This window comes from Microcaecilia unicolor, chromosome 7, assembly GCF_901765095.1.
Source record: "Microcaecilia unicolor chromosome 7, aMicUni1.1, whole genome shotgun sequence".
NCBI lineage: Eukaryota > Metazoa > Chordata > Amphibia > Gymnophiona > Siphonopidae > Microcaecilia > Microcaecilia unicolor.
The window spans coordinates 179,270,158-179,295,964 of record NC_044037.1 but is presented as its reverse complement, the minus strand read 5'-3'; the positions used below and the strand labels follow the sequence as shown (position 1 = coordinate 179,295,964).

Here is a 25,807-nt window from a genome sequence, read left to right as displayed (position 1 = left end):
GAATGTAGAAACAGGTCCCAGTGCAGATTTGTCCAAAAGTAGGTTTTTCTCTGGATTATAATTCAATTTGATCACTAGATATTTTGATAATAAAACATCCTTAATCAGTGATTTAATACTTTATAGTTTTAGAAGAAGACATTGCAGTTTTTAGGATCCAAAATGATGCTGGATAGTCCCACAAAGTCTTTATTTTCATTAGTCTGCTCTGGACCATCACTTGAGTACTTCTCAAGAGGTACCCATTTGATGGGATGAGGCATGTTGGAGGAGAGGAGCGAGGATGTAGCCCTACCAGCCATCCTGTTCTTAGTTAATTTAGTACAAACAATTGGCTTCTATTAAGTTGATGAAGGCAAAGCTTTAAATTTTTGTAGTAGACATCATGTGTTTCTCCGTAACATCTCTCCTCTGAGTAAAAATAATGCACAGATCACAGCCATTTGCGGGCTGTCTTACTGCTGATCTTTCTCCAAGCCCCTTGTCACACTTACCCACTTTAGCCCTTTTACACCACTATTCTTTCACCACCTCGTAAACTGCTGTTCAAATTACATTTCCGTGGTTATCAGGGATGATACAAAGAGTATAATGTGCCCTAGGCAAATTCTTAGGCTTGCACACCGTCAATAGCTGTTAGGACTCTAAGCTCTTACCTTCCATCCCAGTTTTTGTTAATTGTACTTAACAATTATGATCAATACCATCCTTCCTAAAATGATCCTGTAAACATGCACAAAACTATAAAAATGTGCACTGGTGGTTCTTTAAGTTTGTGTGGCTGGCAGGATCTATTGTTTTGCTTCAACTGCAGCTGTTCTTTGCTGCCCCCCCTCCCCTCCCGGTGACTGCCTGGTCTATCTAATGGCTCTTTACCCTGTGTTGTGACTCATCCACTTCCAGAACCCTAGACCGTATGTCACTTTTTGGGAGCAGTTTTACTTTTCATACTATTTTTCTAAAATTGCACTGGAATGCTTTCTTTAGGTGGATGCTCAGTATAGTTTACATTTGGAGCTTTTGGATGTTAATGAGCATATGAGGAAGAAAATATTTGATCTCATTGCACAGCAGATGCTAATAAAGTATGTGTTTTTTCTTTAGATACAATGGCGAGTGGGACCTCGGCCAGGAGGTGCTTGATGATATCATTTACCGAGCACAGCTTGAACTTTACTCGCAGCCATTACTGGTAAGGCAGGATGCCAATATAGTCTATTTGTTTCTTTTCAAAAAAGAAAAAAAACCTAATCTTTTACAGGTGTTGACTATAATTTTAGGAAATGTAAAACAGTATTGTATCAGGCTTCCTGAGGACGCCTGAGGAAATTAAAAAGTCAAGGGATAAGAGGCAGTGTCCTATTGTGGATTAAGAACTTATTAAAACATAAAAAAAAACAGAGTAGGGTTAATAGACAATGTTCTTGATGGAGAAGGGTAAATATTTAGTGGGGTTCCCCAGGGATCTGTTGTAGAACTGTTGTTTTTTAAACATATTTATAAATGATCTGGAAATAGGAGTAGAGAGTTGATCAAATTTGCTGGCAACACAAAGTTATTCAAAGTTGTTAAATCACAAAAAGATTGTGAAGAATTACAAGAGGATTTTGAGACAGAGACTGGGCATCCAAATGACAGATGAAATTTAATGTGAGCAAGAGCAAAGTGATGCATGTAGGGAAGAGGAACCCAAATATAGCTACATGATGCAAAATTCCACATTAGGAGTCACTACCCAGGAAAAGGATTTAGATGTCAACATTGATGATACATTGAAACTCTCTGTTCAGTGTGTAGCAACAGCTAAGAAAGCAAATAAAATGTTAGGAATTATTAGGAAAGGAATAGAGAACAAAACAAAGAATAATTTATAATGCCTTTGTATTGCTCCATAATGCAAATGCACATTCAATATTGTGTGTGATTCTGGTCACCACATCTCAAAAACAATGTAGTGGAGTTAAAAATTGTTTTTTTAATATTTATAGATATAATAAAAATAAATAAATATACAGAGGCAACCAAAATGATAAGAGAATGGACAACTTCCCTATTAGGAAAGGCTAAAGAGGCTAGTGCTCTTCAACTTGGAGAAGAGACAGCTAAGGGGGAATATGATAGATCTATAAAATACTGAGTGGAATCGAACAGTTAGATGTGAATTGCTTGTTTACTCTTTCAAAAAGTACAAGGACTAGTGGGCATGCAATGGAAGCTACTAAGTAGTACATTTTAAACAAACCACAGAAAATATTTCTTCACTCAACATATAATTAAGCTCTGGAATTTGTTGCCAGAGAATGTGGTGAAAGCAGTTAGTGTAGCAGGGTTTCAAAAAGGTTTGGACAGGTCTCTAAAAGAATAGTCCATAAACCATTATTAAGATGAACTTGGGAAATCCACTGCTTATTCCTAGGATAATCAGCATTAAATGTATATTACTTTTTAAGGATCCTGCCAGGTATTTGTGATCTGAATTGGCCAGTGTTAGAAACGGGATACTGGGCTTGATGGACCTTTGGTTTCTCCCAGTATGACGATGCTTATATGCTAATGTGAAGGCCAGCTAGTAGAAGTTCTTGTCTCCTGCTGTAGGATTTTCTGCTTCCTGTGGAATTGCCAAAAATGTAGGACCAAGCCATTTGGTTATTTTTCTGTCTCTTATGTTGATCAGCTCCAAAACCCACCCCTATTCACTTCTCCTGTCAGGCTGATAGAGTGGCTTCTCTTCCGTTAACTTTTCCACCATGATCTTGAGTTAATCATGGCTGGGCTGATGCATTGCTGGGATAGCAAGTTCTTTGCTTGGATGGAGGGGAGTCAACAAAAACTTGAAATGCATGAAGTCAGCATGGATGTGGGATTTTAGCCAAAGGCATTCTGTAGACTAGGCATAAGAACATAGAAGCAGATTCTGGAGGTCAGCCAAGGCTGGGTTTGGTGTGCCTCACAGAATGGGGAAAGAGGAGTGAGAGAGTTCAAAATAGAGGAGAGTATAGTGTTATAGGAAGAGACTGCCTGATTGAGAGACTTGAATAGCATAGTGGATGAGAGAAAAGGTAAAACAGTGGTGGAGAGAGCACATTCCTGAATATGTTGGTGGTTATTGGATAAGACTGTGGGGGAGGGTGATTTAAGTGTGAAAGTTAACAGACGATGGTCAGAGAGGGAGCTATTGAGGTGGAGAAGTTTGAGATGTAGCAGCTAGAGAAAACTGAGGCAGTGACCATGCTAGTGAGTAGGAGTAGTGGAGCATAGCTGGAGGTTGAATATGTGAGTTTAAGGCAAGAAACTTAGGCCCAGATACACAAAACTTTAACAACCCTTTATCGAAGAAATTGCCAACCGTTTCATGTACTAAAGCCCATTTTTCGAGGACCGTAGCAGCTAACGAAAATGGAATGCAGATGAGCAATTAGTGTAGAAACCCTTTTGAAATGACATGCACTAACGTTTTCCCGATTGGTTTAACGAAGGAAAACACCGCGAAATCTAACGAGAGGTCTGTACCTCTCGATAGGGCTCTCCGGCTAAAAGCTCTAATGTAGAACTAAAAAAAAAAAAAGAACAAGGGGGGTGAAAACACGCGCCAGGGGCGTCCTTTATTGATGCCCCAGGTCGCCGCTGCTCCCCGCTCCCTCTGCAAGCAATCCAGAAGTTAAAAAATAAAGGACCGGGAGGGGGCAAAGGCGCTCGTCAGGAGCGTCCTGTTTGAACGGCCTTGCTCCCCCCATCCCCCCCATCCCGTCCGAGGTCGCCGCTGCTCCCTGCATTATAAATTTAAAAAGCAAAACGAAGAAATCCTTACTTTAGAAGCCCTGGCCGGCCCCCCTCCATTCCTCTGTACTCTTCTGTCAACCCCACAGCTCCGCCTCCTGACTGACACCCTCCGCCCTGTGCCCCGCCTCCTCCGCGGGTCCTCGCCACCATTCCCCCCCTCCATCGGGCCCCCCTCCCTCTTACCGGGCCCGTGTAAGTAACGTCAGACGGGGGCGGGCCCAAAAGGAGAGAGACGCAAAGGAAGAATGGAAGACAGAGGCGTCAGCTGATCTTCTTGCCTGTGCAGCGCCTTCACATAGAGGCGCTGCACGGGCCCGGTAAGAGGGAGGGGGGCGAGGACCCGCGGAGGAGGCGAGGCACAGGGCGGAGGGTGTCGGTCAGGAGGCGGAGCTGTGGGGTTGACAGAAGAGTACAGAGGAATGGAGGGGGGCCAGCCAGGGCTTCTAAAGTAAGGATTTCTTCGTTTTGCTTTTTAAATTTATAATGTGGGGAGCAGTGGCGACCTCGGACGGGGTGGGGGGGGGGGCAAGGCCGTTCAAACAGGACGCTCCTGACGAGCGCCTTTTCCCCCTCCCGGTCCTTTTTTGAGTTTTGTTTTTATTTTGGGAGCCACATGTTTGTTTTTTTTGTTTTGACAGTGGCATGCGCGGAGCAGCCAGCATAACGCTTGGCTGCTCTGCGCATGCTTTAGGGGCCTTTTACCGACGGAGATTACGGACGTATGATACCTTGTACTTTTCAACATAAAAATTGTAACAAATCATCACATCAAATTGCCATGCTCTTTTTGTACAGAGGTCCTCAACGCAAGTCAACAAGTTTTAACATAATTCTCCCTTACTAACACCCCTTCCCTACACTCCCTCCCTCCCCTATAACTCCCCCCTCCCCACCCTTTGCCATCAGGTATAAACAAGACACCTCTAAAAATTTAACAGTTTGCTCCTGGCAGCTGGGGTCAGTGTATTTAAAAGTGGGCTCCAGGTATTTTGGAAGGTCCGTCCAGTTTTGGATTTAAAGTCTCTCACGCCCATTCTTTCAGTTCGCATGAGCGTTATCATACGAATCCGCCACTGAGCGTAAGATGGATAGTGATGTGATATCCACTCCGATAAAATCACTTGCTTAGTCACTATGATTGTTTTTTGTACAAATGCTGTAAATCCAGATGGTATGGGGTGGACAAATATTGGATGGCCTAACAACAATCCGGAATTATATTTCCACCTGGTCTGCCAAATGTCAGAGACGTATTGTATTATCTGTTTCCAGTATCGTACTATTCCTCTACATTTCCAAAGCATGTGTCCCAGGGTGGCCCCAGGTTCTCTACACTTGGGGCATTCTCCCCATGATGAAAGTCCTATGTGAAAAGCTCTTCTCGGTGAGATATATAGCCGAAGCGCCACTTTGTACTGCATCTCCCAGTGTGAAATCATAACTGATTGTTTCAAAGTTAATACGTGTCCTGTAAACTGAGGCAATGTAAGATCTATCGATATGTCTTGCTTCCATTGGGACAGTAGTTTAACATAGTCCAACTCCTGAGCAGTATCTCTGATTTGTCTGTGGTGGAATTTAAGTGGCACCCGTTGTTGCGCCGTTAAAGAATACGCCAAGGCCAATTCTTCTTGGACGTCTTCAGCCAGATCTTCCAAGGATAAGGATTGTATATAATGCCTGAGCTGACAGTAATGGAATTCATCTAAGGGGGATAGTCCATACTCTCCTTGGAGCTCCCGGAAAGGTTTTATCCGCCCCTCGAGATTGGCAGCTTGTAGTAAGTACACCATTCCTTTTCGTTTCCAACGTTGGAATGCTGGGTATAGGGTCCCGGGAGGGAAAGCCGGATTCCCACAGATTGATTGGAACGGAGTAGTTTTTGCAGAAAAGTTATGCAATTTACAAATCCATTTCCACACAGCTTTCGCCGAGCCCATTATTCCTGTTCTTTTTAATATGTATGGTATAGGGGGCCCAGACGCGTGTAGGTAGCTGCTAAAATGTACTTCTGGGTACAAGCCCAACTCTATTGATGTATCAGTGTAATCCTGAGTTCCCCGGAACCAATCATTGATGTGGCGCATTCCACTAGCCACTGTCATGTGTTTTATGTTTAGCAAGCCCAAGCCGCCATACTCCACTGGGACACACAATGTAGCATAAGGGAGACGAGGCCTTTTTTTCTTCCACAAGAAATTTTGCACCATTTTAATCAGTTTCCGCTCATCCTTCCTCTTTAAATATAATGGAAGAGATTGAAAGGTGTATAACCATCTGGGGGCTATGACCATATTGTATAGGGCAATTCTACCCAAGAGAGAAAGTGGAAGGGGCCCCCAGGCCTCCAGTTGCTTGTTACTGTCTTGCAGCAGCCTTTGCATATTATGTTCATAAAGCTTTGACAAGTCCATAGTAATATGTACTCCCAAGTATTTTAAGAAAGTTTGTGTCCATTGGAAAGGAAAGTTTCCTGACCATGTTGTCTGCACCTCCGGGGTCACCGGAAGGGCCATAGATTTGTGCAAGTTTAATCTGAAGCCAGAGTACTTCCCGTATCGCTCAATTATTTGTAGCAGAATCTTTAGAGTTTTAGAGGGCTCTCTCAAAATTACTAATAAATCATCTGCATAAGCTAAGATTCTAACATCCTGTCCTGCCAGACTAACCCCCCGGAGATCTGGAGCCGAGGAGACCCTTCGCAACAGGGGTTCCAGAGACAACAAAAATAATAGGGGAGACAAGGGGCATCCCTGTCTTATACCACGATGGATCTCAAACTCCGGCTCTCTGGAGCCATTTATCAGCACAGCTGCCCTGGGTTGATCATATAGTGTTTGGGCCGCCCGACTAAACCACCCCTCTATGGCCATGGCTGCCAAAGTCTGAAACATAAACACCCACCCAACCTGATCAAAAGCCTTTTCAGCATCCAAGCTCAGTATCAGGGTGGGTGCCCCAGTCTGTTGGCTAGCAGCCATGGCCATCAGGGTCTTCCTAATATTGTGGCCCGATTGGCGACCTTTCACAAACCCAACCTGCTCTGAACCTATTAATGATGGAAGGCATTCCGCTAACCGTTCAGCCATTATCTTTGCCAGGATCTTCGTGTCAACATTTAGTAATGATATCGGCCGATAAGATTCTACTTTATCTAAAGGTTTTCCGGGCTTTGGAATTAAGGTTATGAGCGCTGAATTGGCATAACTCGGGAATTCCCTCCTCTCCACCACCTCCCGGTAATATTCTAACAAAGAAGCCAGGGCCTCCCCTGTCAATAGTTTATAGTATTCCCCGGAAAATCCATCTGGTCCAGGAGCAGACCACAACTTCAACGTTTTAATCACGTGCTGTAACTCTGTCATTGTTAAGGGTTTGTTCAAATTCTCTAGCTGTGCCTCTGTTACCCTCTGTAGCCCCGCCTGGGATAGATATTCTCGTATTTCCGAATCGGGGAGAGGTGAGTTCTTTTGATAAAGTGTTGCAAAATATTTTGTGAATGCCTGTCCAATCTTTTGGCTATCAGTTAGTAGATTCCCGTTAACATCTGTCAGTGTGGTAACCGTCCTTGGGGCTCCCGTATTTTTAATCAGGCGTCCCAGCATTCTACCTGCCCGGTTACCATGCCTCTGTAGTTTATATTTATAAAAGAGAGCTGATTTCATTTCTTTTTCATGTAGGAGACTATTCAACGCCACCTGAGCAACTTTTAGGTTTTCTAGAGTTATTGCCGTCGGGTGGTGCAGGTGAATTCTTTTTGCCTTTTGCAATTGGCGTTCTAAACTCAGGATGGCTGCCATTCTCTTTTTATTTTTAATGGTACAATAAGCTATAATAGCCCCCCTTACAACTGCTTTAGAGGCGGTCCAAAACAGTTCAGGCTGGTGCATAGCATGCCAGTTATTGTATGTCATGTATTGTTCCCAACTTTTCCGTATGTGTACCCGCAGGCGTGAGTCCTGGTATAGGTGTGCTGGGAATCTCCACCCCCTGCTCCCCCTAGCCTCTGTGTTAATGTTAAGATCCATCCACACCAACGCATGGTCTGCCACTTCCTCTGGGCCTAGTGATGTTTTTTCTACCAGGTGAAATAGAGAGCGTGTCAGCAAAATATAGTCTGTTCGAGCAAATGTACCATGAGCTCTCGACCTGTGCTTGTAGTCTTTCTCTCCTGGGTGGTGTATTCTCCAAGGGTCTACCAGGTCAAGGGTCTTATTAAATGACTGAAATTCTCTAGCCCTTGTTCCCCTATATTGTGATTCTTTTGTACTTGAGCAATCTTGCCGAGGGTCAATCACCGCATTAAAATCTCCCACTACAATCATATTCCCATTCCTATTTTGCAAGCATTTCCCTGCTAGTTTTGGGAGGAAAGATGCATCATGATTATTAGGACCATAAAGAACCAAAAGTAGCAATTCCTTACCCTGCAACCATATATTTAACAATATGTAATCTCCCTTGGTTCCCTTATCTATCACAGTTGCTTTATATGGGAGTCCTTTCCTAAACAATACCGCCACCCCTCCTTTGCGGCTTTGAGATGATGCCGCAAATACCTCACCAACCCAATATTTTTGCAGTTTAGAATGTTCTAGATCAGTAAGGCGTGTTTCTTGAAGGCAAGCAATATCGGCCTTATGCCTCTTTAACGCTGAGAGAATCTTAGATCTCTTGATTGGGGAACTAATACCCCCAACATTCCATGATATTATCCTAGTGGACATCTCCCAGGGCTTCTGTTTTCAGTGACCAGTCTCCTCATTCCCAGCTTACTATCAGTACCCCCCAGCTCCAAGATCTCAGTCCCAAAACTTACCACTAGAAATCTCTTTAGTTCAAACAACTCCCCCAATCTGCCCTGCCTAAGTGTATTCCTAACCCACTGGTGCCCTGCTATTACTTTCATGTTTTTAACCCCTGTATCCCAACCTCCCTTCATATCCAACCCTATAGCCATGCTCCTAGGTCCAAGCCTGGAGCTGGTAAGAGATCACCTGAAGTGCTACGAGCCCTCAACTCCAATAAAACAATAACTTTAACATTATCTGCTCACCACTGCCATTATAGATTATAGTCTTATGGTCAGTAAAGTTACCATGCACTCTAGTCTCCTGCCAGGGCGTCCTGATCACGGAGACCAATTTTTGCTGCATCTGGTGTGTTGAATGACCGCCATTGTCCTTGAATTTGTACTTTCAAAGTTGCTGGGTATTGGAGAACAAAGCGGATTTGTTTTTGAACTAGCGTGGAACACAGAGAGTGAAATTTACGTCTCCGCTCCTGAACTCCTGTTGAATAGTCCTGGAACATCAGAATTTGTCGTCCTTCATGCTTTAACTCTCCCCTGCGGATCTTGAATCCTTGCAGTACTTCCATTTTGTGCCGATAATTTAACAGCTTTGCTATAATCACTCGTGGTCTTCCCTGGGGTTCTCTGCTGCGGCCCACCCTATGCGCTCTTTCAATGATCAGGGGCCCAAAGGAGTCTGATAGCGCCAGTTCTTTTGATAGCCATCCGGTAAGCCACTCCACCAAATTTTTATCAGGTATGTTTTCCGATAGACCTACAATCCGCACGTTGTTCCTGCGGGAGCGGTTTTCAAGATCCTCTAACTTGTCCGCATGTTCTTGGAGTTGTTGTTTGATATCATGTAAATCTACGCCATAGCCGCGGGAATCATCTTCCAGAGCAGATGCCCTGGTCTCAAGGTCCTCCGTTCGTGTCTCTAAGCCTTCCAATTTTGTGTGGAAAACGTCCAGCTTTTGATCTAGTGCATCCCATTTGGGTTGCCAAGCCTTTGCCACCGCCATAGTTAGCTGCTCGAGTTGCGACGCCGAAAAAGTCTGGCCTGCTAAAAGCGGGTCCTCCGCCATCTTGGATTCCAGAGTGGGCGCTTTAGTCTTGTCTTTTTCTTTTTTCCCCGTTCGTAGCGCCATTCCAGGGGGAGATTGCTTAAGATATTTGTCCATACAGGTATATTTCGCCCGATTTCGGTCTCCGGATTTTATGCTTTGCAGTGGTTATATAGATTTAGGAGCGAGGGCTCTCGAGCTGCAGCAGAACACGTCTGTTCAGCTCATCGCGTCACGTGATCTCTGAGCTGTTTTTTTAATGCATTCTTCGTTTTTTAAAATTTGCTAAGTACTTTTACGATTTTGATTTTTTTATGTTTGGTTGATGCATCTGGGCCTTAGAGACATGTGAGTCAGAGTGGTCAGTACTCAGTAGCATGAATATTAAAGTCCCCAAAAATAAGGAAAAAAGGAGGATGGTTTCAGAAAGAAGGAAAACCAGGAGACAATTGGTGAGAAAGGAAGAGAGGGACCTAACAAGGTGTCAATGAATAGCAGCTACCTGGAGTGAATACAATACATTCTCAGTGCAATGGGACAGTGAACAGCAGTGAGTCCCAACCCACTCAACACATCCACAAACATGCAACCATTTAAGTTTTTTGTTTTTCTTTATACCATCAATTTTCTAATTAGAGATCCTCTGTGTTCATCCCATGTCTTTTTGAATTCTATCTTTTGTCTCTACCATCTCTCTTGAGAGGGCATGCCAGTCATCAGCCACCCAATTTCCTGACATCACTCCTTAGTCTATCGCCCTGCAACCTCAATTCATGACCTCAAGTTTTACCATTTCCCCTTCTCTAGAAAATATTTTTTCTATGTTAATACCTTTCAAGTATTTAAATGTCTGTATCATATCTCCCCTATTGCTCCTTTCTTCTAGGGTGTACATATTCAGGTCTTCCTGTCTCTTCTCATGTCTTTTGGCACAAGCCCCATACCATTTTTGTCGCCTTCCTCTGGATTGCTTCAAGTCTTTTTACATCTCTAGCAAGATACGACCCCCAAAACTGAACACAATACTCCAAATGGGGCCTCACCCACTCCCCATTACCTGTGTTAAACCTTTCCCCAGCCTTCCTCATCTCCCAGCTCTTTCCCTATCCACCACTTCATCTGCTTCCAGTCCCTTTCTTCTGTCTCTTATCCACACCCGGTCTCCAGTTACGCTTTTTGTATCCTCTAGCTTTTTGTATTCTTCTCTTACTCATCTGCTTGCCAATTTGCCCCTCCCATATGGTTCCCAGCATCTTTATTCTCTCTCACCATCCACCCAGCATCTGCCCTTATCTCTCTTCTGCCCCGCTCCCCCTTCTCACGCCCTCATTATGCTGGAGCAGACATCTCTGATGTTCCATTTCCTGATCCTGGCCTCTTTGTAATTGCAGCTCAGACACTAGCAAAAATACAGGCAAGAAATGGGGATCTTTGAGCCCATGAGCACAGTCAAGGCTTGCCTTGTCCCCACCCCTCAGAAAGAGGATATCTGATATATAGAGCTTGACCTTGTTCATAAGTTTACAGGCCCCATACTTGATTTTGTTCACCTCCTGGCTGCCCCTCAAGTGCCTTCCACTTAGGCTGACGTCCCCTGAGGCTTATTTCGCTCTCCATGGGTTTTGGTAATGCTTATATAATTATTATATAATGATACCTTTTATTGGGCTAACTTAAAATGATATAGATGGATCTTGAAGCACACGTAGGTTTCTCTCTCAGATGCCATAAGATGAAATTCCAAATAGTTTTTTTTTTTCTTGGAAAAATATCACTTCATTATCAAGGCTCTGTTGAATGTATAAACTAGCAATTAGTTTAATGCCTTAAATCTTAGGTGCCAGGCATCCTACAGTATCATCTGGGCCTGAATAGAGGTCTCATATCTTTCTGTTTACAGCTTGCTTTGAGCAAGTTGCTGGCTGTGCACTCTGTGCATCTGGCTTTTGTTGGTGCACTTTCTGTTAAGGAACTTGAATTCCTTTAGGAAATGACTCATTGCACCATTAGGTTTTAAGAATGAATTATTGGACCCAAGGAGCCTGTTACCATTTGATACACACTATAACAATAAAAGTTATTTCTTGTAGGGAGAGATTTGCAGTTGAGTTCAGCAGATGGTAAAATTGCTTTTAGAAATCATTAAAGCTGAATTGGCAATAGGGCTATGTTCCCAACACGTTCTATTCCAGCTAGTGTCTTGGGGAGCAAAGCCTGGAGTATTTATGATCATAATAGATTTTCTTTCCTTGCCTCTGTCCCTACCTTAACTTGCATGTAAATTTTTAATAATTTAATTTACTGTTTGAAACACTTCCCTTGACTCACATAAAATAGAGATTTACTGTTGTAGATTCTGCACTGCCAGAGATGTCTAGCTCAGTGAATTCTCATGCTAATGTAAGAGTTTGCTAAAATTAAAATATGTTTGGGGGAAAACAAATTAGTGCTAAAGTGAGAGGGATGTGATTGTTTCTGATACCTATCCTTTTTTCTAATAGGTGTCAGGCTTTGATATTGAAAATACAGAAACATTCTGTTTCAGGTTCCAAGCTACACGTCAACAGAGGGATAACACAAGCATACATCTAGTAGTAGATTGAGATATGTTGATCTAATCACATTCAGCAAACAAGATACACTGGTCAACATATTCATATATCATATACCTCTCTTATTTGGGCTCTGCATATTCGTGCTCAGTAGTTCAAATCAATGGGAACAACTTCCCTGTACCCAGAAACCCCTCTTCTATTCCTTAGGCTTGATCCAGTTATTCAGATACAGAAAATGTCTGTCAGCAGACTGATTCATTAGTATCAGCTTATTTTATTCAGTGTCCCTTTATTTGCACAGAGGGTAAAACTCAGGTCTCCAGCCTATTAGTCCCTGGTTCAAGCCCCACTAGCAGCCACTCCTAACAGTTTGAATTACACCATCTCCCTTTGTTTTTTTTAGTGTGGGGAAGTGCATAGGTAAAAATTAAGTTTATTGTTTGGAAAATGTATCTGGCTCAATTTTAGAGACAGTTAGCTAAAGTGCTGGGCCTGTCTGTTGAGAAAGTGAAGGTAGATATGCCAGTGTATGGCTGCTGTTGTTTGTTGATGCAAATGACCAGCTTGGAACAGCGAAGGTTGTAAGAACACTTGATGAAGATTCTGTAGCTGAAAGTGCTCTTTGTGGGATTTATTTATTTATCTTTTAGGGAGATATGATTCATTAAATTAGGGATTCAGTACTGAAGAGTGTTTAGAAGGAGTTGTATTTCTTTGTGGAATATCAGTTTTACCTCTCAATCTTACAATCTCTTTGGGATATAATAACACACTTAACAGCAGTGGTAGCTATGAAATTGGGCAGGGTTCTGTATGTGCAGAGCAAGTTGCTAAAATATGTGCTAACAGGTACACATTGATTTCATGCCTAATTCATTAGAATAATGGCATATACGTGTGTACGTGTGCACATATACTTGTAAACAACAGAATTCCACCTAAGCTCGGTTCTGTAAATGTGTGTGTGTGTTTTGCAGGTGGGTGTATACATAAACAGAGTCTGAGTGAAGCATGAGCATAGCTCACATTTTGTGTCCACAACTCCAGCACTTAGGTGTGCACACACTTACGCCAGCTTTGTGGCTGGCATAAGTGCCCATATCAAACTTATAGATGCATATTTTCACTGTTACACTAGTGTTTTATAAAATGTTTACACTAGTGTTTATGTTCCACTCAGTGAAAACGGAATGTAGCACAGCGTACTTTACTTTTTTAGGTTTGTATTTTAGATTTATTATGTGCCTTTTCCATATCCAAGCCCAGGATAAATTACATGCAGGTACAGGAATTATTTCCCTTTCCAAATAGGCATACAATCTGTTGTACTCGAGTCAATGGAGGATGAAGGGACTTGGACAAGATCAGAAAGTTGTACACCCAATTTTACTACTACTACTACTACTACTTACCATTTCTAAAGCGCTACTAGACGTACGCAGTGCTGTACACTTGAACATGAAGGGACAGTCCCTGCTCGACAGAGCTTACAATCTAATTAGGACAGACAAACAGGACAAACGAGATAAGGAAATATTAAAGTGAGGATGATAAAATAAGGGTTCTGAACAAGTGAATAAGGGTTAGGAGTTAAAAGCAGCATCAAAAAGGTGGGCTTTTAGCTTAGATTTGAAGACGGCCAGAGATGGAGCTTGACGTACTGGCTCAGGAAGTCTATTCCAGGCATATGGTGCAGCAAGACAAAAGGAACGGTGTCTGGAGTTAGCAGTGGAGGAGAAGGGTGCAGATAAGAGAGATTTACCCAGTGAACGGAGTTCCCGGGGAGGAATGTAGGGAGAGATGAGAGTGGAGAAGTACTGAGGAGCTGCAGAGTGAATGCACTTATAGGTCAATAAGAGGAGTTTGAACTGTATGCGGAAACGGATAGGAAGCCAGTGAAGTGGCTTGAGGAGAGGGCTAATAGAGCATAACGACACTGGCGGAATATTAGTTGTGCGGCAGAATTTTGAACAGATTGAAGAGGAGAGAGATGGCTAAGTGGGAGACCTGTGAGAAGCAAGTTGCAATAGTCTAAGCGAGAGGTGATAAGAGTGTGGATGAGGGTTCTGGTAGTGTGCTCAGAAAGGAAAGGGTGAATTTTGGTGATACTATAGAGAAAGAAACGACAGGTTTTAGCAGTCTGTTGAGTATGTGCAGAGAGGGAGGAGTCGAAGATGACCCCAAGGTTACGAGCTGATGAGACAGGAAGGATGAGAGTGTTATCCACAGAAATAGAGAATGGGTGAGGAGGAGAGATTGGGTTAGGGGGAAAGATAGGAAGCTCAGTCTTGGTCATGTTTAGTTTCAGATGGCGCTGAGACATCCAGGCAGCAATGTCAGACAGGCTGGCTGATACTTTGGCCTGGATTTCGGCTGAGATTTCTGGTGTGGAGAGGTAGATCTGGGAGTCATCAGCGTAAAGATGATACTGAAAACCATGGGATGAGATCAGAGTACCAAGGGAAGAAGTATAGATGGAGAAAAGAAGAGGTCCCAGGACAGATCCCTGAGGTACACCAACTGACAGTGGGATAGAAGTAGAGGACGATCCACTAGAGTATACACTAAAGGTACGCTGGGAAGATAAGAAGGAAACCAGGAAAGAACAGAGCCCTGAAATTCAAGTGAGGACAGTGTATCAAGGAGTAGGCTGTGATCAACAGTGTCAAAAGCAGCAGATAGATCGAGAAGGATGAGATTAGAATAGAGACCTTTGGATCTGGCCAGGAACAGGTCATTGGAGACTTTAGCAAGCACTGTTTCAGTTGAATGAAGGGGGAGAAAGCCAGATTGAAGTGGATCAAGAATAGCTTGAGATGAAAGAAAGTCAAGGCAACGGCGCTATACAGCACGTTCAAGTATCTTGGATAGGAAAGGGAGGAGGGAGATGGGGCGATAGTTGGAAGGAGAGGTAGGGTCCAATGAGGGTTTTTTAAGGAGTGGTGTGACTACGGCGTGTTTGAAGGCATCAGGAACAGTCACAGTGGACAGTGAAAGATTGAGGATATGACAAATAAAAGGGATGACAGTAGGAGAGATGGTGTTAAGTAGATGGGTGGGAATAGGATCAGAGGAACAGGTAGTTAGTTTCGAGGAGGAAAGAAGATGTGTAGTTTTCTCTTCAATGATTTCAGAAAAGGAAGAAAAGGAGGCAGGGGTTGGAGGGTTGAGAGAATGGACTAAGGGAAGGAGAGGTGGAGGTGACCTGGTTGAGAATTCAAGTTTGATCTTGTGAACCTTATCATGAAAGTACTCAGCCAGAGTCTGGGGGGGAAAGTGAAGGGGGAGGGGGGTTGGAGGTGAAGGCACTTTGAGGAGAGAGTTCAGTGTGGCAAAGAGACGTCGAGGGTTTGAGCCAAGAGAATTTGTCAACTGGATGTAATAGTCCTGTTTGGCAAGTAAAAGAGCAGACTGGAAGGAGGTCAGCAAGAATTTGAAATGTATGTCAGCATGGGCATGGGATTTCAGCCAAAGACGTTCGGCAGAGCAGGCACAGGAACTTAGGTAGCGGATTCTAGAGGTCAGCCAAGGCTGGGGTTGGGTATGTTTTACAGAATGGGGAATGGGAGGAGCGAGGGTATCCAGAGCAGAGGAGAGAATAGTATTATAGGAAGAGACAGCCTCATTGACAGACTTGGATAACATAGTGGTAGAGAAGAGATTTGAAACACTGGAAGACAGAGTAGAAGGGTCAATAGCCTGAAGATTCCTAAATGTATTGGTTAAGATTGGACGGGACTGGGGAGGAGGGTGTTTAAGTGTGAAAGTTATCAGATGATGGTCAGAGAGGGGAAGAGTTGAGGCACAGAAACTGGAGAGTGAGCAGTTTGAGAAGAGGATAAGATCAAGACAGTGGCCATTCTGGTGAGTGGGGGCAGTGGAGCACAGTTGAAGATTGAAAGAGGATGTTAAAGCAAGAAATTAAGAAGCATAAGAATCACAGGGATCATTAGCATGAATGTTAAAATCCCCAAGAATGAGGGAAGGAGATGAAGGTTCAAGAAAGAAGGAAAGCCGGACATCAAAGTCAGTGAGAAAGGAAGAAAGGGACTTATCACTTATCAGGGGGTCGATAAATGACTGCTACTCGGAGAGGCAGAGGAGCAAATAGACAGATGGAGTGGACTTCGAAGGAAGAAAAACAGTGAGACTGAGGTGGAAGAAGAGGTTGAAATCTACAAGAGGGTGAAAGGAGTAGCCCGACACCAACTCCGTGGCCAACCGGGCGAGGAGTATAGGAGAAAAGAACCTCCATGGCATAGGGCTGCGACTGAAGCAGAGTCTTCAGGGTAAAGCCAAGTTTCAGTTAGGGCAAGCAGATGGAGAGTACGAGAGATAAAGAGGTCATGGATGTAGGAAAGTTAGTTACAGACAGAGCGGGTATTCCACAGAGCGCAAGAGAAAGGCAGGGAAGAAGGGGGGAGGAGAGGAACAGAAATTAGATTGGAGATATCATGCTGTGACATGCACAAATAGGATGCAAGCTGATGTGGAGGACCAGGATTGGGATTAATGTCCCCAGCAGAGAGCAGGAAAAGGAGCAAGAGAGTACGGAGAAGAGTAGGAGAAGTATGACGACAGCGACGAAGGCGAGATGTACTCGGATAGAAAGGAGCTGGATGAATGGAAGGAAGGAAATGTTGAAGGTTGAGAGCCGGGAAAAAGGAAGAGGAAAAAAGAGATGGTGAGATGATGAATACAGAGGGTGGACAGTGTGTTCCTGCAGTGTACAGTGGTTTCAGATGGAGAAACAGATTAGGAAAGGACAGTACCAAGAAGAAAAAGTGTACTGGAGCCATAAGTAGCAACTGGGAGAAAAATAAATGTAAAGAGAAAAATGCCCTGCGCGCGGCACCTAGAGCAGAGGCCCTGAGTGGATCATAAGCATTGCCATGCTGGGACAGACCAAGGGGTCCATCGAGCCCAGCACCCTGTCACCGACAGCGGCCAAAAGAACAAGCAATTTGTCCCGCCCATCCTAGAAATACTGTATTATTCCCTCGTCCATTCAATAACATTCTATGGCTTTTTCCTCCAGGAAGCCATCCAACCCTTTTTTGAGTCCGCTAAGTTAACCGCCTTAACCACTTTTTTCCAGCAGCGAATTCTAGAGTTTAACTACGCGTTGAGTGAAGAAAAATTTCCTCCGATTTGTTTTAAGTTTACCACACTGCAGCTTCATCACATGCCCCCTTGTCCTAGTATTTTTGGAAAGTGTAAACAGACGCTTCACATCAACCCGTTCCATTCCACTCATTATCATTATCGGAGTGGACCTGGGAGTCCCCAGCACACTTCTGAGATGAATGTGCAAATAAATTGGATAATGTGCTCTGAACCATCAATAATTGGGTACTAACAACCAATTATTGATTTTAATTGGCACTCTTTAAAATTTGCATGTGCATCAAGTCCCATGGCGCATATCTCAAAAAAGGACATGGCCATGGGCATATCGGGGGCGTACCGAAAAGTTGCATGCAGAAATATGAGAATACCGCCTAATCTTAATTTGGGTGCTGGCATTTACACCAGGTTTCTGCAGACATAAGTCTGGAGCCCAAAAGTTAGACACAGGATCCATGCTAAACTTTGTTCTATATATGTTGTGTGCCATTTATAGACTAGCGCTTAGCACTTAATTTATTCAACATCTAAGTTTGGCACCAATTGTTGAATTTCCTCCTTACTGCAGAGTGCTGAGGGAGTTCTTGAGAATGTATTAATAGGTTTAATGAACAGTTCACTCAGGGTATGAAGGTTCCTGGACACCCTGAAGAAAACAATTGGTCGCCTGCTGTTAAAGAAACCTGAATTGTATGTAAATCAGCTGGTGAATTATTGCTCAACTGCTCATCTGTAGTTTACTGGAAACATTTTGGAGATGGTATGGCATTCCAGTTGGAAGAGTTCAAGTTCCAATTTCAAATTTGATGTACCACCCTTTATTCAAGTCATCAAGACATTTTTCATAAGTATATTTAGGGTAATCCATTGGATAGCAAAAGAATATGGAAGCGATACAAACAGGAGGAAGGGGTAAGCGTTACAAGTCAAGAATATAGAAGAGAAAAAAGAAAGGGTTGCTCATTAATGTGAGATACTAGTAGCAGCGCTGCCCCAATACCTAGCTGCTAGGAGAGTATTTAATATCAAAGCCTTGTTGTAAAAAGTGGGTTTACAGGGATTGTTTAAATTGCTGGTGGGAGAATATCATATGGAGATGCAATGGAATTCCGGGCATTCCATAACGTAGGGCCAGCAATTCTGAACATAGTCTGTATATGTATCCAAAAATATGTGGCGGAAGGAGGGAATTGCCAGGTGGTTCTGCTGTAAAGAACAAAGGGTTTGGGTACTAGAGTAAAGGGTTAAATAGCGAGAGAGAAGGATGGCCCAAATAATGAATTTTATGCAATAATTGGAGAATCTAATAAACAACTCTGAGTTCAATTAGCAGCCAATGCTCCATCTTCAACAGCAGGGTAACATGATCAAATTTAATTTTTCCAGTTATGAGTTTCACAGCAATGTTTTGTATAACTTGCAGATGTCGAAGTTCTTTTTGACATAGTCCTGTAGTTAAATTCTTTTTGTTAGAAAATCTAATAATTATACAAGAAAATCTAATAATTGTACAAAAAGTATCCATTAACAGGATACATGTTTATAAAAGTATGAAACCAGAAAATAACAATAGAAAGTCTTCTCCATCTCACACAATAAACCAACTAGCATGAACAGCCCTCTAATCGATGAAGGGTTGATGTAGTCCTTTAAAGAGAGCATTACAATAATCCAGGTGAGTGATTACTAAAGCATGGATGAGTTTCTGGCTGATATAGATTATTTGCATAAATTTCAGTCATGATTTAGAGATATGTATAATGCTGAGACTTTGCTTTATTTAATGTTCAATGGATTACATATTGATTTTAGTGGCCCTCCTTGACTTTTTAGTTGCCTTTGTGATTGATCATGTTTTACTGCTTCATATGAAGGCAGCCAAAATCAAAGGATTGGTCTTAGAATAGTTTTTTGTCTTATGTGAGAAATTGTCTAGTGGCACCAGGTTCCTATCATTCCATAAACTTGTTCTCCAGGGGGTGCAGGGGAGGCAAGATTTGGGCCCAGCCTCCAGGTGGGGGGGGGGGGGGGGGGGGGGAGGCCAGCACCAGCAGCCTAGGTGAGATCCATTGTCTTTCTCTTCCTTCCAACCTCCCCCCCCCCCCCCCCCAATCCTCTACTTGCCTGGAGTCATTGAATGGCAGGCAGCAGCGATCAATAGTCTGCTCTGCTGGCCACGGGTCCTTCTTACCACTGCATTCTGCCTCCGCGGAAACAGGAATTTACTTCACAGGAGGTGGGATGCGGCAGGAAGAAGTACTCTTGGCTGTCAGAGCAGTCTCTGATCACTGCTGCCTGCCATTCAGTGACTCTAGGCAAGTAGAGGGGAGGGGGGCCTCCTTAATATTTTTTCCCTGGGCCTGGCTTTGTCTTTTGGCAGCAATGGGGCAGTTCTGTCTGTCTTTAAGTTCAATATGTTGGTCTTGAGTATTTTTGGGGGAGGAATGGCCAGTCATCTATATGTGGATGTTACAGGTGATGTTTCAGACCTGATCACAGGGTGTGGAGGAATGGGGAAAAATCTCTTTCCTCTTACTCAATCCCCACAGTCCCTGCTGCTTCTTCCAAGTTTGCATTCTGAGACTCACTTTCACAGTCACCTCTCAGTCCCTAAATTAGTCTGAATCCCTGTTTTTTTCCTCCTCAGGTATCTTTCTTCCCATCTTTATTTCCCCTCTCTGCTCTCCATATCCCTGCTTTCCACTCATCCCCTGGGTTCCGCCCCTTCCATTAGCAGACCTTTTTCTTCCACCAGTCTCCATTTTTTTCTTCACTGCTGGGATCTACTCTTTTCCTTTAGTCATCTTCCAAAATCACCTTGTCCCCACCCCTCTTTATGCAATGTGATCCCTTGTTCTTTCCTTTTCTCCACATTCTAATTGTGAATCCCTACTAACTCCTTCCTCTAGTCATCACTCCCTCAAATCCAAGTCACTTCTCTTTCACCCCCTGCTTTCCACTAAATTTCCAGTCTAATTCCCTCCTTCATGTATCTCCTTCCCCCTTAATGCCTTCCTTAGCATGTGCCTGCTTTCTTTTTCTCAATCACTCCTACTACCCAGCAGAGGTCTGCCTGCATCTTTTGAGCATGCTTGCATGCAGGTGGATGGGGTCTAAACAATAGCCGTAGCTGACACAATAGTTCCTATGTGTCCTGCGCAGCTGTGCAGGCATTCACCAATATTGGCCCCAGCACAGTTGGAGGAGATTGGTCACGGTTGTCCTACAGGGGATCATAGACTACACTCCCAGAAACCAGAAGAGAAATAAGTTATATGTTAGCAGAGGAGAAACAGTTGGCTACATGCCACAGGGCTCCGGCAGAAGAGGATATGGCAGTAGGCTGCCAGGCTTCATGTCACACAGGTTGAGATTCTCTGCCTTAACTGGAAATTATTTGAATGGTTCTTGAGTGGATTTCTTGGTATGATTGTTACCTTTACTATCTTTTTAATGGAGTTCCTTTCCTAATTTTATGACTGCTATTTTAATAGTTTTGTGTTTTTTTGTAAACTGCTTTGATTTGTCTTCAAAAAAGGTGGTATAGTATGTTTTAATACATGCTAAATGATGCAAGTTTCTGTGCTTGAAAAACTGGAGCTCCTCTACTCATAGAAATGAACTGGACTATTTTTTAGGGAGCATATTTTTATAGAACCCTCGTTGGAACTGGCCCATTTTTGAACTTTTTTACCAGTTTTACTTACACTTGTGGAAAATGTTCAACCCATTCCATTTTCAGAAAGTTATTTTGCCCACATACAGACAGTAAGACATTCTCAACTCCTTACATATAATTGAAAAATAACACATAAGCATAAAAAGCATGGATAAATGGGGACACCAGTAAGATTTTAATGTTCATATGACACTTGGGAACACATACTACAGAATGTTATATGCGTGAGAGAAAAGCTAGGGGCTTGAGGCTTGATATTCTACCAGCGGCAATTGGCGTTTAAACCCAGAAATTCAATGCCAAGTCATGTCCATGCACCGACATTGAATTTCCAGGTTTGTGAAGCCAGCTAACACGTATCTGGTTAAGTTCAATATTCAGCACTTAACTGACTACGGAGCACTGCATAAAGATAGGACTGACTTTTATGCAGTTCTGTTGATGTCATTACCCTGGCTGGTTAAGTGCTGAATATCAGCATTTAACCGGCCAAATACCAACTCCGCCTCTGGAACACCCCCTAAATAGCCGGTTTTCAGTTCGGCGCGAACCTGTTATTTTCAGCGGCACTAACTAGTTAAGTGCTGCTGAAAATTAGTGATTAGCCCTGAACAGGCAATTTAACTGTCCAGGAGCCATTTTTAACTAGTTAAATCACGTTAAATTTTAGGTTAACTGTGCTCCACTCAGTGGGAAGTGAATTCCACAGAGCAGGAGCCAGAGTGCTGAAAAACTATTGGCATGCCCACTCCAGATTAATTCTACTGGGTGGAAGATCTTAATGGTTCAACTAAAACTCTTCAGAAACAAGTAGCTTGCATATGTACTGAAGGTTGCCAGCATGGCTCAGTAATAAAATTGTGAACTTGAGCTTATGTATAGTTGGTAACCAGTGTTGGTCATAGAGCAGAAGAGAGGCATAGTCAAATCTAATATCTACTGTTAAAGGGTTTACATGTAGAAAATTCTAGATAGGTAGACATTTGAAGTGAACAAGGTACAGAGCCACCACTGATGTTCCTTAAAGCAGTGGCGTAGCCAGACCTGACATTTTGGGTGGGCCCAGATCTACTGTGGGTGGGCACTATGTATATATAGGTGTGAGTAGTGTTTTTGGGGATCCTAAATAATTTTTAATAAACAGTCTGCCCAACAGCTGTCCTACAGTAACATAAACCACATACATATTCTGAACCTATGTTGCAAACTTTAACACCACCAGTTCTGAACACTCAAATACCAATAACAGCACCTTTAAAAAGGCAATAGCAATACGTGTCCCGTTGGAAAAAACAGACTGATACAGATCCCCACAAACGCCACATGCCAGCAGAATCTCTTACCTTGGTCACATACAGAACACAGATCAACCATCATTAATTGCAGAATAAAGAACCAAAAATTTGAATTTGTCCTGTAGCTCGGCATCAGCCATACCCTTCCCTTCCCCATCACTCCATCCTTGTAGCCCACCATTGGCCCTACCCGCATCATCCAGAAAGAAACCCACCAGTGAGATGGAAGAGCCCCTTGCAGGATGGGAACGGCTCCCTTAACCTCCTGTAAACCTAAAGGGGGCGAGTCCCTGTACAAAGCCCCGTACATCCTGCCCGAGAGAACTGTTAGCGTCCGCTGGTAGAAAATGCTGCATGCATACATACCCCACTCTGCAGCTCAAAGGGTGTACGTGAGCTGCAGGGAAAGAGTGGCGCTATGTGCGCTGGCTGCAGGGGGAGATAGGCACTATGTGCATGGGCCACGAGGGGAGACACTGGCCCCTGGTGTGCAAGCTACAGCTACCAGCATGCAGTAGCAGCAGCCTTGATGACAGAGGTAAATACAGATGTGTACCCAATGCCCGATTTTCCGAGCGCTGCAGCAAGAATCTCAAACACCACCCACGTGCTGCTGCCCTTAAACCCTTCATACCTGTTGTTGGCTAGGGGCAGAGTGACCAGGTTGGGCAGCCCTCACAAAGCGCCGGTAGCGATCTGGCTGATCCTGTTGCCGGTGATGAAGGTTGAGGGTGTAGCCGGGGATATCATTCGGGACTCACTGAAGATCCCGCTGGATGCACTTCACGGTTTGGGCCGCTTCCGAGCACTCGCAAGAGACCGGGCAGAGCTGGCAGGAAGTCGGAAAGAAGAAGAGGAGGAGCAGCAGCAGCCTGGGCACCTTGCAGGAGACTCCTGGAGCCCACGAGTAGGGCTGCCCCAGGAGCAGGAGATCCGGCATCATGTCCGATTCAAAACAAGTTCTTCATAAATGGAGGTCAAGCAAGGAAAAAAAAATCGAAGAGAGATCGTAGGACCGACTGGAGAAGGTGTCAGAGCGCCCCGGCTTTCCCGCTCCCTGTTCCTTCCGTGCAGACCTGCCGGGTCTCAAGGCCCCTTCCTCCCAAAGGCAGGCAGGAGAGCTTCTGTTTGCTTGCTGCCGCTGTGATGGAGGTTTCCACATGGCTGCATGCTGTTGTGCAGCCTAACCGGCACCTAAAAAGACAGGCAGCGATTGGTGGGTCAGAGAGAGACTGGGTGGGCCTGTGTTGTGATTGGGTGGGTCTGGGCCCACCCAGGCCCACCCGTAGCTACGCCCCTGACTTGAAGGCTCTTTGGACTGTGTTTGCAAATGGATTTTTGTATGTATATCTTGTCAGGAATAAACATTACCCTTCTACCAGGGTATGCTAGAGCCTCAATCTGTGCTTCACTTGTATAGAATTCAAAAAAGCTTATTGCAACATTTGCATTGTTCAAAGAGAGCTACCTCCTGGAGTTTGTAAGTGTAGTATCAAGATTTTTTTTTTTTGTTACATTTGTACCCCGCGCTTTCCCACTCATGGCAGGCTCAATGCGGCAGGCAATGAAGGGTTAAGTGACTTGCCCAGAGTCGCAAGGAGCTGCCTGTGCCGGGAATCGAACTCAGTTCCTCAGTTCCCCAGGACCAAAGTCCACCACCCTAACCACTAGGCCACTCCTCCATTGGAAATTCCTTTTATTCAGGCTGTTGGCACCTGGTACAATTTGGACAATTTCTGTATCTTCAACTTTTTCTTGTTCTGTGATTACATTTGTTGGTATTTAAGAATCTTTCTCCACACATAGTACAGTATAGTCACTTGGTACTGACACCTCTGTTAGTAGTAATGTTCTTGTACTTTACCACAATGTCCAGGTTTCTTGCATCAAACTTTTTATTGTTTGAAATCAGAATGTCACAAGTGATCAGATCTTCTTCCTTCTCCACAATCCGTTAGGACCATGATTCCAGTGTGTGAGTTTTTTCCCCGCAGCAATATTAAGTGTTTTTACATAATTTTCAGTGGAAGAGATGTGCTCCCTTATTATTCCTTTTTGTATAAAGGCATTCTGACATCACCACATCACATCTTGCAATAAGATGCGGGACAGTTCAGTGCTGCAAAATCTTCATTTGTCTGTATTTATAAGGTTGTTTTTTCTATGCTGGCTATGAACCATCTGTAGTTCACTATCCTGTGCTGTAATTATCGATCTTTCTTCCTTAGATTTAAATTCTTGTCTCCTAAACCATTGATCTGTTCTTTGTTTCTGAAGTAAATTTCCTGTCATGCTTGTGTAGTAGTTAATCATTTTTCTTCATTTGCTGGTCAAAGTCCTTTAAATAGTCTCTTGTTTTGCAAATTTTGTTGCTTCCTTCCTCATAGGTGCTGGTCGATATTCCCTCATTCCTTCTGTCTTTTGGAATGCTTGTTAGTTTATGAATGGAGACAGATTGTGAATGTTTACTTTTGTACTTCAATACTTACTGTGTATTTGAATCTGTTAACCCATTAGTGCCCAATGTTCCCATCAATTTGTTCCCATATGGCTTATTATGGGAACATTGGGCACTAATGGGTTAATGCTGTTAAAATGTTGCTGGAAGCTGGTGAATATTGCTCTGCATATATAATCTTCTGTGTTCTTGGAATCATGTTACCAATTCGTTTTCAGTTCTTTATGCTTTTAAACCTTAACTACAACTGCACAAGAAACTGTCCTTCTCAATTCTAAGTTTTCTTTAGAAGGAACACCTTAAACAAATCATTTCAAAATATAAATGTACATCACATATCAAATGTCACTAAGGGCCATGAACTAAAATGCAAAGTATTACACTTACCTACTGTTGATCATTATCTGATCCATTGCACTATATATATATATATATATATATATATATATATATATATATATATATATATATATATATATATATATATATATATATATATATATATTTTTTTTTTTTTTTTTTTTTTTAATTATAGCAAGTGAAACATATTTTTATAAATTAATACTCATTCCACAGTAGATCAGGATCACATTCTAAAAAAGACAAGCATGGCATTAGTATTTAAGATGGTGGCAAACTCAATCATCTATTACAGTAAATCACATAGTGGCTCAGGATTAGTTCAAATACAGCTATGGTTACAATGAACTTTGCCATTCCACTTCTGCATTCAGTCCGTGAGGTGTAACTTTAAAAATCTCCAGTCTTCCTTGATTCTCAAAGTTATTGCCAAAACTGTATTCCAGTTCACCAGCAGACACATGAAATTCAGTACCGAAAGAATTTGTGTAATAAAATAGCATGAAGCTTAATGACATGACATAGTTACTGTGCATTTGCAAGAGGCAGAGCATGAAACTGAGGTTCTGGTGCTGAAATATTAATACACACCGCCTATTGTGTTCAGCAGTTTTGAGATTTCATTTTGATATCCACTACTGTTAAAATCCCTTCTTTCGTACAAGTAAACTGTGGTAAATGCTAAGAGACTACAGAG

General features: G+C 43.1%; 1 protein-coding gene across 4 annotated transcripts in view; it reads left to right on the top strand.

Annotated features, from left to right (window-relative positions):
* FAM126B (family with sequence similarity 126 member B) overlaps window positions 1-25,807 on the top strand; it is a 213,258-nt gene that overhangs the window by 134,399 nt on the left and 53,052 nt on the right. For all 4 annotated transcript variants that reach the window (XM_030209927.1, XM_030209928.1, XM_030209930.1 and 1 more), the window contains one exon: window positions 1,105-1,192. In XM_030209927.1, the coding sequence (XP_030065787.1) occupies window positions 1,105-1,192 (88 nt within the window). The remainder of the gene's footprint in view (window positions 1-1,104; window positions 1,193-25,807) is intronic.